At 35.6% G+C, this 12,671-nt stretch overlaps 1 protein-coding gene across 5 annotated transcripts in view; it reads right to left on the bottom strand.

The window, feature by feature from the left end:
• Nucleotides 1-12,671, bottom strand: part of SREK1 (splicing regulatory glutamic acid and lysine rich protein 1) — a 46,040-nt gene that overhangs the window by 17,655 nt on the left and 15,714 nt on the right. For 4 of the 5 annotated variants that reach the window (XM_019744145.2, XM_019744136.2, XM_074328880.1 and 1 more), the window contains 5 exons: nt 7,973-8,137; nt 7,651-7,829; nt 6,318-6,448; nt 5,338-5,452; nt 327-446 (listed from right to left, as the gene is read on the bottom strand). In XM_019744145.2, the coding sequence (XP_019599704.1) occupies nt 327-446; nt 5,338-5,452; nt 6,318-6,448; nt 7,651-7,829; nt 7,973-8,137 (710 nt within the window). Of the gene's footprint in view, nt 1-326; nt 447-5,337; nt 5,453-6,317; nt 6,449-7,650; nt 7,830-7,972; nt 8,138-12,671 lie in introns of those variants that run through there. The other variant, XM_074328881.1, reaches the window with a different exon arrangement.

The following is a 12,671-nucleotide window of genomic DNA, read 5'->3' on the forward strand; positions in this document are numbered from 1 at the left end:
TCCCCAAAAGGACCTCCCTCTCCTTCCTCAATAATTAACACAAAACAATGTATGATAGTTATTAAGACATTACATATAAATGTATATGTAACTCAGTTGTATATGAAGCTGTTAAATGAAACAATTACCAGGCAAAAGTAAGTACAGTAGCCTGGAAACCTCATGAGTCATAATGGCCATCAGATTCAAATCAATGGCAACCAATATTAATCATTACTAAAACAATCAGGAAAAAGTTTATTTTCTCTCATTAAAAACCTAAACCACAACAGATTTTTAACAAATGAAGTCATGAAAAAAATTACCTTAATTTTCCAAAAACTCACCGTGAATGTGAACGACTCCTTGATTTCCGTCTCTCTCTTGATTTAGATCGTTTTTTATGTGGGCTCTTAGATCTACGTCTATCTTTTTGTCTTGAACGTGATCTATTATGGGATCTACTCCTAAAGAAAAACAAAATTTAGAATGTCAAACCTTTTTCTTAGAATTTCAATTTTTAAAAATTTAAGACATCTATCAAATAAGAAAAATTTAAACCCTATCCCACAAATATATATCAGTATTTTAAAATTCTATGTTATATAATACTTCAGTTAAATTATCTGAAATAAATTTATTTCCTGGAAACTTTACCAAATAGGTCATTGTCCAGAATACAAAGATAAAAACAGAGAAAGAACTTATTTCCTATGTCAAACTTAAACTGGTATTTTCAGATGTGGCTTTTACTAATTTTTTTTCTTTAATTTTTTTCCGAGAATGTCTTATAAAACAACAGAATATGCATCTGTGAAGACAGAATGTAAAATAATGTTAGTAGCTATGTGAACTGTCTCTTCATACAAATTTCGTTTGCTAATTATTATATGCTCAGTTAGTAGAGAAGACTTTTCCCCCTATGGTCCAAGTTTCCGTACCATAAATTTTCTTTAACTCTAGGCTTGCATGTAATATGCCTGCTTGTGGTTATAACTTATCTTGACAGGGAGTTAACAGTTCAATAGTTTCTATAAACTGCTGTGTGCTGTTTGTCATAACACATGCTAAGAAGAATCTATAAGTAGTACAGTACTAACAACTGTACTAGTGTGACGGGAAAATAAACATCATTACTCACGAGGTAAAGCTAGATATAATCAAATGTTGGATTTGCGTGGCCTTGGTTCTATAACTGTATAAACATAGCTATTAAAAGAAACCTTTATTACTGGAATTCTTGCAGGAAAAATAACTGTTATTCCAATTGTGAAATTCTCCAGGTTCCTTTTCCCCACTGAAATAACTGCTTATATGATGTGATTTTTTTTCCATAATGAAGTATCCTAGGAACTGTGTATTAAAATATAACAAAATTCAATACACACAACTTTAATAACAAATTTGTGAGACTCACCAGCTCTGGAGTCAGACAATATGGCCCTGACACTCAGCTCTGCCACACACTAGCTGTTGAGAACTCTGGCTAGTCACTTAATCTCTCTAAGCCTAAGTTTCATCATCTATAAAGTTGAGAAAGAACCATGTATCACCTACATCTTCTAGGGCTATCAATGAGGATTAAATCAGATGATGTATGAAAACTGATGGCCTAGCAGTCTCTGGCATAGAGTAAATGCTTAAAACTCTTAACTCACAACATCATCATCATCAAGAATTAATAGAAATGAAAACTTTAAATTCCATCTTTATTTATTCCAAGGAGGCCAAATGAACGTCTACAAGTATGTTTATAATTAAAACTCATCCTGATAGTCATGTTTTCATGAATTAAATTAAAACAAGTATCTATAAAAAAATACATATAGTTAAATGCTTGTGGTATGCTATGAAACCAGAAAAACCTCCAGAAAACCCTCAATTGATAATGAAATCTTGCTTTTAAACACATTTCCAGTTAGTTAAAATTTGTTTTCCAACAGCTAATTTTCAAGTGAATCACTCATCTATTATATGCCTTATAAAATTATGCATGCATCTTCATACATTTTTAATAAGATAATTCATAGTTTGTTGAAACCGTTTACTAATAACCTAAGTAGTATGTATTAAAGCAAAAATGCAAAACTTAGAACACTTTCAGTCCATTTACAGACATCCACATATTTTAAAGGGTTTTCGCTTCTATGGAATAAAAAGTCTTACAATTTCTGTTCTAGTTAACCTTGCTAAAAATATAAATAATTTTGTTTTAACTCAAACAGTGTTTTTCAACCTTAATTAAGCAAAAGAAACTCCTTTTAAAAATTTAAGCATGACCCTAATAAATAAAAGTAATAAAAAGCACTGATTACTTGGCTTTGCAACTTACCCTGTAGGTCCTCAGTCTGAAAGTTATTTCCCAAGAATAACTACTATATTTTAATTCTGACATTAAATATTTTCATGCCTCTATCTCACCCACTAGTTGTCTGCAAGTTTTCTGACTAGGAATGTTAAAAGCTTCAGATCAAGAGCAAATCCAATCCAACCAAAGATAAAAATCTGAGTTAATGTTAGGAATTCCCATTTTACCATAATATGCAAAATTGCATTTGTAAATTAAACTGTGAATAAAAGGCAACTTACCATCATGTTGCATCAAAGTTCATTTGTAAGTCAGTTGTTTCTCATTAAAATACTGTAAAATGTCTTATAACTCCTATGCTGGTCTGTAAAGGTTACTTACTTTAAAATAATAATTATAGCACTATCCACCTTTTCTAACACTGTCCCTATGAAAAAAAACACATAAAAATTTGGCAGCAAAAAGTGGAAACAATCTTCCCAGTTCTAGCCAAGGTCCGAGTGACAAGAAATGCCTGCTTCCCTCCTAACAGAAGAAGGGTAAGGATAGGGACAGGGTGCGGGGAAGCTTCAGAAGCAGCTGAGAACAGTCAGAAGGTGTGAGAGGGTGGGCCTTCAAGAGTAAGGGCCTGCACCCACTCCTGCTAGGTCTAGTGGAGTGTACCAGAGCTGAGGGTATCAAACCCCCCAGTAGGGGAGGGGAAGCCAAGAAAGGCTGCCCTCCCCTACGGAGGTGGAGGAAGTTCCTTCCGTGTCAAGATCCTTAAGTCAAATGTTTTTTGGGTAAGGGTTTTTTTTCCTTTAAATAGAACTCATCCTCTTATTTATTTCTTTAAGAACTTAGTAAAAAGTACATGTCTTTCTATAAACCATGTATGAAAATAGTGTATGCTTACAAAAAGAAATGTGTACGTAAAAGTGTCTATGTATATGTGTGTATATATACATGTATATATGCAGATTTATCTGTACACACACACACACACACAGTGCTGACACCTGCACAGTTGAAAATCTTGACTCCTCAAAAACTTCAGTCATCCATTATTATCTATGGGGGATTAGTTCCAGAACCCCCGCGCCCCCCACCCCCCGCAGACACAAAAATCCACAAATGCTCAAGTCCCTTACATAAAATAGCAGAGAACAATGCATATGGTTGGTCTTTCACATCTGTGGATTCCCAACTGCAGATCGAAAACACTGTCTTGCATCTGCAGTTAGCTGAATCTACATATCCTAAGCTTGTGGATATGGAGGGCCAACCATACATTTACTGAAATGAATCCCCAGGTAAGTGGACCCACACAGTTCAAACCCACGTTGTTAAAGGAGCAATTGTATGCATGCCAAAAATAACTTATTAATAATGCTACATAGATAGATCTACATTTTAGATCTATGAATAAGAATAATTTTAAAATTTCATTTTAGACTGAATAAGCCTCCCACCACATCCCCACCCCCCACTAACCCTTGGAGGGGGAAAATATTCGGATATATTCCTAAAATGATAGAAAGAGCAAAAACCTTAAAGTGGATAAACTATCTGCCCCAAATGATAAAGCTTCCCAGAGATGATCAAGGAAACAATGATGCTAATCATCAAGTTTTGCTTTATTCTAGTCTTAGAAAACCACTAATGTGTTAGATTTGGAGCATGGCTCTTGTAATCAACACAAAATGAGATTCAGGTCATTAGTCTTTTTTCTTCCTGTCAGAGAAGAAGCCGTTACTCCTCAGCTTAATTCTATACTTTCTTCATCTCCTTTATATTCACAACATCCTGTCAACCTATGAAAATATCCACCATCTAATACCACTGGTTCTATACCACTTTTCTTCTCCAATTCTGGCTTCTACCGCACTACCTCATTCCTTGTACATAAAACAACTTCCTTCACTTGGATCTGAACTTGCCTTACTGTAAGCTTTGAATGAAAGGACAGTAAAACCATATCCCAAAAAAGGTTTTGCAAACTAATAATAATAGAGAAGTACACACTAGTACATAGCAAAAAGTATACAGCCTACTAGAGTCAAAGAAAAAATATCAGATTTTCCTGTCTCTTTGTTTCAATCACCTTGATTATCACAGAAAAATAGTCTAAACTAAGCTTGCTGATGAGGTTCAACATACAGCGCACTGGTTCCTTCCCCTCAAACCCTCCCTCCTTTTCTAATAACCCCACATCTACACACATACACATGCACACACACTTTTCTCTACCTCTTCTCTTTAGACTAAGTACGTGTGCACATATAGCACGGAGCTCGGATCCAGTATATACATTTTCACATTCCAGTAACGCCCCCTCCACATCTTAAAGAAGACAATAAAACTTAACACTTTTGGACATGATTCTTATGGCACTTCCAATCAAAATGATGTTGCAAGTTTACATTTTGAGGTCCACTCTGCACCAAACATAACACGACGGATTTAAAAAGAAAATTAAAATAACAGAGCTATGCTCGAAAGTAAATAGAACAGACACAGAGCTTAAGCACCATACAATAGTTGGAGCTAAAGCTTCGAATGACTCCGGTGTTTCCTGTCCCAAAGTGGGTTGGGTAAAGGAGGCACTTAATACCAAGAGTGCCAAGGACTTAAAGAGTCCCATTTGACTCGTGCTACTGGAGATAGGTAACCACTTGAAATCAAGATCTGGTAACTCCCCAGCCCTTGTGTGAACGGGGGGGTGGAGGGGAAGTTGCAATATTTTCAGCATCATCATTAACATGTTCCCTTTCCTCAATATGAAAAGTTTCTTCCAGTTCTGTATGAAGACTATAGTTTACTCTTTAAAAATTAGATACAGGGCATCTTTAGAAAACCAACTTTTAAAACTGAAAATTGAATAAAAATTACATATTAAGATTTCATTCTTAACTATAGTATTATACTGAAAGCAATATTTAATGATAACCATACTTCCTGGGGAACTCTACTGAAATTTCTAAATTCTGATATTTAGGCAAAAACTCAGAAATCTTAACTATTTTAAACACAAAACCAAAAAAAATTTAAATGACAGCAGAAATTCTCACCTGTGTTTTGACTGTGACCTTTTCCTTCTAGAATGGGATTTTGAGCTAGACCTGGACTTTGAACGAGTGTGGGAACGAGATCGACCGCCTTTTCTTTCATTGCTCTTTCCAGACTCTGGGAGGAAAAAACCACTTTGCAGTGTAAGCTCAGAACAATTAAAAATCCCAGTTAATAATCAGGCACAAGTGGAATGTACCACATATAGTGCAAGGGGCCTACTCTCTGTACATCCTCCTCCTGTGCAATTATCCTTCAGAAACATCCAAGAAAGTCATTGCATAAACTCGTTGAGTGCAGCCACCCTGCAGCAGTACATATAAACCAGATGATTATAAACAGCTGTTCGTAAAATTTTGTTGCTGCCATAATGTACGATTATAACATGTCTGTAATTCCTATGACAGTGATTTCAAATCCTTTATTTTGCTAGAATTGAAGCCTAAATTCTGAGTTCTAATTTAGAAAATCTGCTCAAATGTAAACCATCTAGACATTTTTAGATTGGATTTTTTAATTTTAGTTAGCAACACAAAAGTCTGAAGAGGTTTCTTTACCGTGCTAAAATAGAATGTATTTTTCCTAAATCATGGGCTCTTTTTTTAATTTTTTTAAATTAAGACTTTAAAAGAAAAGTGAATCTGCTTAATCATAACACTAAATATATTTATCCTTTTTTTTAGCTTCACAGTGACATTTATACTTTGCTTTAAGCAAACCAGTTTTGAGCACTACTGTGCCCTAAAATATAAAAAACTGATCAACTCAGGCTAATGTGTCTCAATTCTGTATTGTGGGAAAAGACAACGTTGTGCTAAGCAGTTCGTTGACTTTTGACACTAGTAAGTCACTTACTCTTTCTTGAGTTTCAGTCTTCTTGTTTGTAAAATGAAGGGACTGAACAATAATTTCTACAATTCCTCCCAGTTCTAACATTCTATGATCTTAAACTATGACCTACGAAACAACACTAAGGCCTTACCTGGTTCAATAGCTGCTGAGATAAATGACTGAGCCTCGCGTACTCGCTTCATTACTTCTTCTAACTCCTTAGCTGCAGCCTGAGGTGTCATCTCAGGGGGTTTTACTATTGCATTGTTGGAGTGATTTATTCTAAATTAAAAACATTAGCATATCACAAATGCACACCATATTTTACAAAACATGAAACAATCGTTTACATGAGACACGTATTTATAAATGGACATCTCGAGAGCACATTAAGAATATAGCTAAATAAAGAATAACCAAAACCAACCTGAAAACCATGATTAATCTCATTCCCACCTGCCATTATCTCTTGCTAACAAAGCCAAAAGCAAGGGAAACAAAACTGAACCCTAGCTGACTTCTTTAACAACTTGAATAGACCAGGACAAGTGCTTTTCCACACAGCTTAGAATTATAATAAATTAAAATGCTGACATCACTATCACAATAAATCATTTCTATTCTTAGATTTAAGATTTTGTTCATAACCTCTACACCCTGGGAGGATGAAGGGGAAGCTGTATTATTACGTGCACCATTTTAATCAACCCTGAACCACGGCTGAATCAGACACAGCTTTGAATTTGGGAGACATTTAATAAAACTCTTTTCCTACTAGGTCAAGAGTGGTTTCTCTGGTGCACATAAATGAATTTGGTGTGTCTCGCTTTACCCCTTCCACACTGAGAAAACAAGCAATTTACTAAGAACATTTATTTATCTTTTAATAGCAGAATCATGATAAAACTGCAGAACTAAGGCAATTACCTATGAAATTCAGATAAAACTGTTACCTCAATAATCTGCATGAGATAGAATTTCTGTCTTGAGTATCTGACAGGCTACATCAATATTTCATTTTGCAAAAATGGATGTAAGCAAACCTTAAACTCAAAATGTGTAATTTAAAACATTTCTGAGTACTTAATATCATTTTCTTCCTGGGATTTTGGATTTACCAAAATTCTTATTATTGTATTACTAAAGTTCAACCCATATGCTAAATTATCCATTAGTTTAGTCAGAATGCAAAACCAACCTGACTTGTTAAAGCTTATGTAAAAAAACCTACGATCATTACATAACGTATACAAATAACGCTAACATTAAATTAAGACCTGATAATACAGGAAATAGGATGTCTTCAAATACAACCTTAAAGACTAAAATGATAAGTATCTCAGGTATTCATTTATACTTAACACAAAGTCTTCCTTTCCACAAATTGCCAATTACTATTAAAAAGAAAAAAAAAGCCTTAATTACATGAAAAATACTTAAAGATTTTCAAAATCATTAAAATGTCTTCGTTTAGGGTTTCTTACTTCAGTGGCCTGTCTCCAAACATAACTCCATTAAAAGCAAGGGCCCTTGGTACAGAATTTTGGTCTGCAAATTCCACAAAAGCAAACCGAGTTGGCTGAGTCTCATCACCTGCCATCCGCACAAACTTCACTTCTCCAACTTGTTTAAAAAATTCAAGTAGTTGATCAGCTGTCGTTGTCTGAAGAAACAAAGTAACACTTTAGTAAAGTATATTCTTTTTTTAAAAAAAATCAGATAAATATTACGTTATCAATCAACATGATTTTTAGAAGAGCAAAAGAGTATGAGGTCCTACCACTCAGTTTCTTCTAAATTAGTTACCTGGGAATTCAAATTGCCAACGTAGACGGTTCTCCTAATTTCATCAATTTTAGAAGGATCCACATTTCCCATAAGTGGTGGCTGTGGTATCTCTCCAAGTGTTGCAATGTTGGGGTCTAATGCTGCTGCTGGTATAGCTCCCAAACTGCTAAGGGAAACACCCAGCTATTTAAAAAAACAAAAACAAAGACATTTTGTGTTAATATCAAAAAAAAATTACCATTCTCTAATCTTGAAAAGAAACGATCAACTCAACAAGAATGGGAAGAAACTAGAAATGCCTGACTGTAAGCCAGGTATATGCCTGAATTATACCTGAGGTCACAATATTTCAAATGTAATTAGAAATGCAAAATATTTCTTAACTATCCAGATAGTTTCACGACTTTTAAACTTAACACTAAAAAGAGTCAACTCTCATTATTTATAGTAGTTATGTCCTATAAAGCCACAAACACTGAATTATTAAACACTGAATCACTGGTCCTACAGAAAACACAGGGCTAGGTTCCTAAAATCCTCTGGTCACAGTATTTTTATCAACTGATGGATACATAACCTTGTTTTATGTGTATTTCTGCTGAAAGACGTATTATTTACTATATACTGTGATTCATGAAAACTGAACTCACAGCCATAAGCACTATGAACTCGTTCCTGAATGAACCCTGACACATATTTCCTCTATAAGGCGCATCACAGCTTCCAGTACTTAGAGACACTAGACAGTACTTTAGCACTACATTTGGGGGCTAATGTAAACAGTGAAATCACTAAGAAAAAGTATAAAAATGTGAAAAAGCATGGCACTAAAACAGACCACAGAAAGGGCACTTATTTATAGGCATACGCGGGAGACATTAGGGGTTCAGTTCCAGACGACCACAACAAAGCAAAGTTATCTTTTTGCTGGTGGAGGGTCTTCCCTTCAACGTGTGATAAAAACACCATCTGTGAAGCACAGTAGGAGGAGCACAATACAATGAGTGTACCTGTACAGCATCCGTGCCGCCAGTATTGATTTGAGGTTTCAAATACATTTTAGCTAGTGAGTGAATTCACAAATAATGAAAACCAACTGAACCTTGGCCATTCAACACTGATCTGTAACCAAGTTCCTAATAGTTAACAATAATCAAAGTACTTAATTTTTGCTGGGTTCTTAATCCTCATATCAAACCTAAGAGATAGGTGTTACTATTTTGCCAATCTCACAGATAAAAATACGTCAAGAAATTAATTTTCCTAAAGCCACCCAGCTACCAAGTGGTCAAAGAAGAGTACCACCATGCACAGACTAAAAATAAAACAGGGTCAGTTTACCTAAGAAAAGAAGTCTAAAATATTAAACCCTTACTCATACTATTACAAGAAAAGGAAAAAAAACCTTGACTGATCTTCTATAGCGTTACTAAATTCAGTTTTCAGTTCAAACATTAAGGAACATGTTTTTAATGGAAACTTAAACTAAAAAAGAGAAAGCTCAGAATTTGAAAATAGAAAGTTTTGCAAAATTAACAGAAAGATCTTTCAAGGAAAAAAAAAACACTACCATTTTCATTTCCATTTATACAACTTAAGAAAATTTTGAACATTTATGTATTACACTGCTGCAAAACTACTAAGATTTAACAGCTGTTAATAACACTTCCTAAAGGTGAAAATACAAGTTTATAAAATGACTATCACATATGCTTGTCATATCAGCCAGTGTATGATCTTTTAAAAACATCAAATCATGTCTCAGGTCCAGCCTGTTGGCTCAGGCAGTTGGAGCGCCATGCTCCTAAAGCCGAGATTGCTGGTTCGATTCCCACATGGGCCAGTGAGCTGCACCCTCTACAGCTAAGATTGTGAACAACAGCTCTCCCTAGAGCTGGGCTGCTGTGAGCAGCCAGAGGTTGGCATGAGCTACCGTGTGCTGCCATGAGCGGCCGGCGGCCAGCGTGAGTGGCTGGCAGACATCTGAGTGGCCATCAGCCAGCGAGAGCTGCCATGAGCTACTGTGAGCGGCCGACCAGAGACTGACGGCCTTGGACTGACTGCCTCAGCCTCAGCCGGAGCATGGGGAGCTCAAGGCTCATAATACCAGCATGGGCCAGGGAGCTGTGTCCTATACAACTAGACTGAGAAACAACGGCTTGAACCAGAATGCGGGGGAGGGAGGCGGAAAAAGGGGGGAAAAATCATGTCTCACCCCTGCCTAAAACTCATCAATGGCTTCTAATTACCTTTAGAATAAAATTCAAACTCCTTTCTATGGTCTAAAAGCCCTATGTGATCAGTGCGCAATCAACCCTCCAATCTCAAAGCCATACTACCCACCCCTCACTATGCTTCAACCACACTGACTGCCATTCTGTACACGTATATTTCCCACCTGAGGGCTTGCCACATGGTGTTCCTTCTGCCTAGAAAGCTCTTCTCCCTGCTTCTACCAGCTGAATCCTTGAAGCATCATCAGATCAATCATCCCCTGACCTTATATGAAGTCTCATTTAGTCTCTACCACATTACTCATAGTATTTACTATAATCTGTATCTTATTACTAACAGATCTTAGATTTGTTGCTCACTATCACCATCTCAAGTTATCATAAAGCTGTAGAAAACATCTTAGTTCCAAACAGGTGAGTAATCTGTGAAAGTCAAGGCTACCACCCCCTCTGAGCCTGGCCTCTAGCCACGTGTTGCTTCTACAATTACTCCTCTTCCAACCCCACTTTGTCTTCTATGGTCTGATGTACACAGATAATTGAGAACCATACCTTAATTTTATTTTTACTATGAAAAAGAATTATATACAGTTAAGCTAAATCACAAACATGAGTCTTACTATTTGTTAGCTTTGCATGGATTTAAAGCATTAAACAGGCCTTTCCAGGTATTCTCAACTGTCAATCTCTTTGATCTGCAAATTTCTCCACTAGGAATATTAATTATAGACCTGGAATGGGCTTTTTCAAATCATCTAATCCAATCCCTTTGTTTTTCAAATTTAAAGATCATTCAGTTCTTTTTTACACAACTTTTCCTGTCTCTTCGTTTCATTAGACCATTCTTCTAAACCTGTGTTAATATAATATGGTAGTCACTAATCACATATGGTTAGTGGAATTTTATTTAATGGAAATTCAGTGCCTCAGTCACACTAGCCACATGTCAAGTGTTCACTAGCTCCACTGCTGGTGGCTGCCATACTCAATAGTACAGATATAGACATTTCCATCACAGCAGAAAGTTGTGTTGCATGTGGCAGCTTCGTAACAATACACTTACCCTCTTTCAGATTCATCCACTTTCTAGTACTGGTCTAAGAAACCTAAGTATTTAGCTGCCTAGCTGCCCTTTTCATCTTTGGTAGGTTAGATGATCTGGACTCCAGATGTAAAACTTTTGCCTTCTGACATAGAAACTCTGGCCTCCCTGAAAATGTGACTTTTAAATAGAAACCTGATGAACAGTTTCACTCATGTGAAAGAGTTTAAAAGTCAACCTTTTTAATGTCTGAAAAATAAAGTTCTAGACAGAGGATGAATAAGTGCAAAAGCTGTAAGGCAGAAATATGCCCGGCACATCCAAGAATCGACAAAGCCAATATAATGTCGCTGAAGTAGGGTTAGCCAAGGAAACAGGTAGGAAAAAGGTCAGGGAGGGAGCCAGGAGCCAAAACACAATGGGCCACCTTTCCCCTGTTGCCTAATTGACGTTATTCCTCCTAAATTAAATTTTATAATAGATATCTACAGCTGAATTAAGAGAAAACCATTTCCCCCTTAAGGCAACAAACAATAAAACTTCATAAATCTTAAGAATTTTCAAGACATCAAGAAAACATTTTTCTGAAGGGGTGATGACCCAGGAATTAACATGTTAAAATATACCAGAACATACCCAAAATAAAATTTCAGGAAAGCTCAATTCAAATGATCAAATGTTCAATTAAAAAGCATTTCCCCCTTGGATAACAATGCAGGTCTCCAGCAAAACAATGTAATGTAAAAATTAAAAGATCTAACATTTTGCACTTCAAAGTTTCAGAAACCACTCTTATAACTTGGATAAATTAACTACAATCTTAAAGCTCATCAGCTCACTCCCTAATTATCCAGTATCACAAAGCTAAACAAAACTTTCAATTACAGTTGAGTTTTATGTTTTGTCTTGGATTGATTTTTGAAGAAAAAAGACCCTTCTTTTAAAATAAATATGACCACAGTCTTTTATATAAAAACCACGAGTCCAGTAACAGCAAAATCTCTTAACCCCACTCAGAAATCAGAGGCGGCATTAAATTACTACCTAACTCCAGAGAGTTAATGAAAAAAATTTTTGCCATGTTTTTACCTTTTCTTCTTAATCAGACAAATGCTTCTGAGACATAGCTGTGCGTCATTTCATATTTTAAAAATAAATTTAGTCCTCATGAACCAGGAAATAGTTACCTGGATTCTCCAATTCACCATGCTACCTAAAATGCTGTTTCAATAACTGATTTTCTAGTGAATAATCAACTTTAGTTCTCAAATTTAAATCAATCTCGTTACTTCAGAAGTAATTCCAAAAGATAGTTTAAGTCAGTGACAACGTGAGGACAAGAAATTAAGTAGACATTTCAAATCCTCTCCATTTAAAAAAAAAAGATTTAAAATAAAAATTTTCTAGGTTCTTTAATCAACTGATTGCACAGTTGAACATT

Source organism: Rhinolophus sinicus, linkage group LG03, assembly GCF_036562045.2.
Source record: "Rhinolophus sinicus isolate RSC01 linkage group LG03, ASM3656204v1, whole genome shotgun sequence".
Taxonomy (NCBI): domain Eukaryota; kingdom Metazoa; phylum Chordata; class Mammalia; order Chiroptera; family Rhinolophidae; genus Rhinolophus; species Rhinolophus sinicus.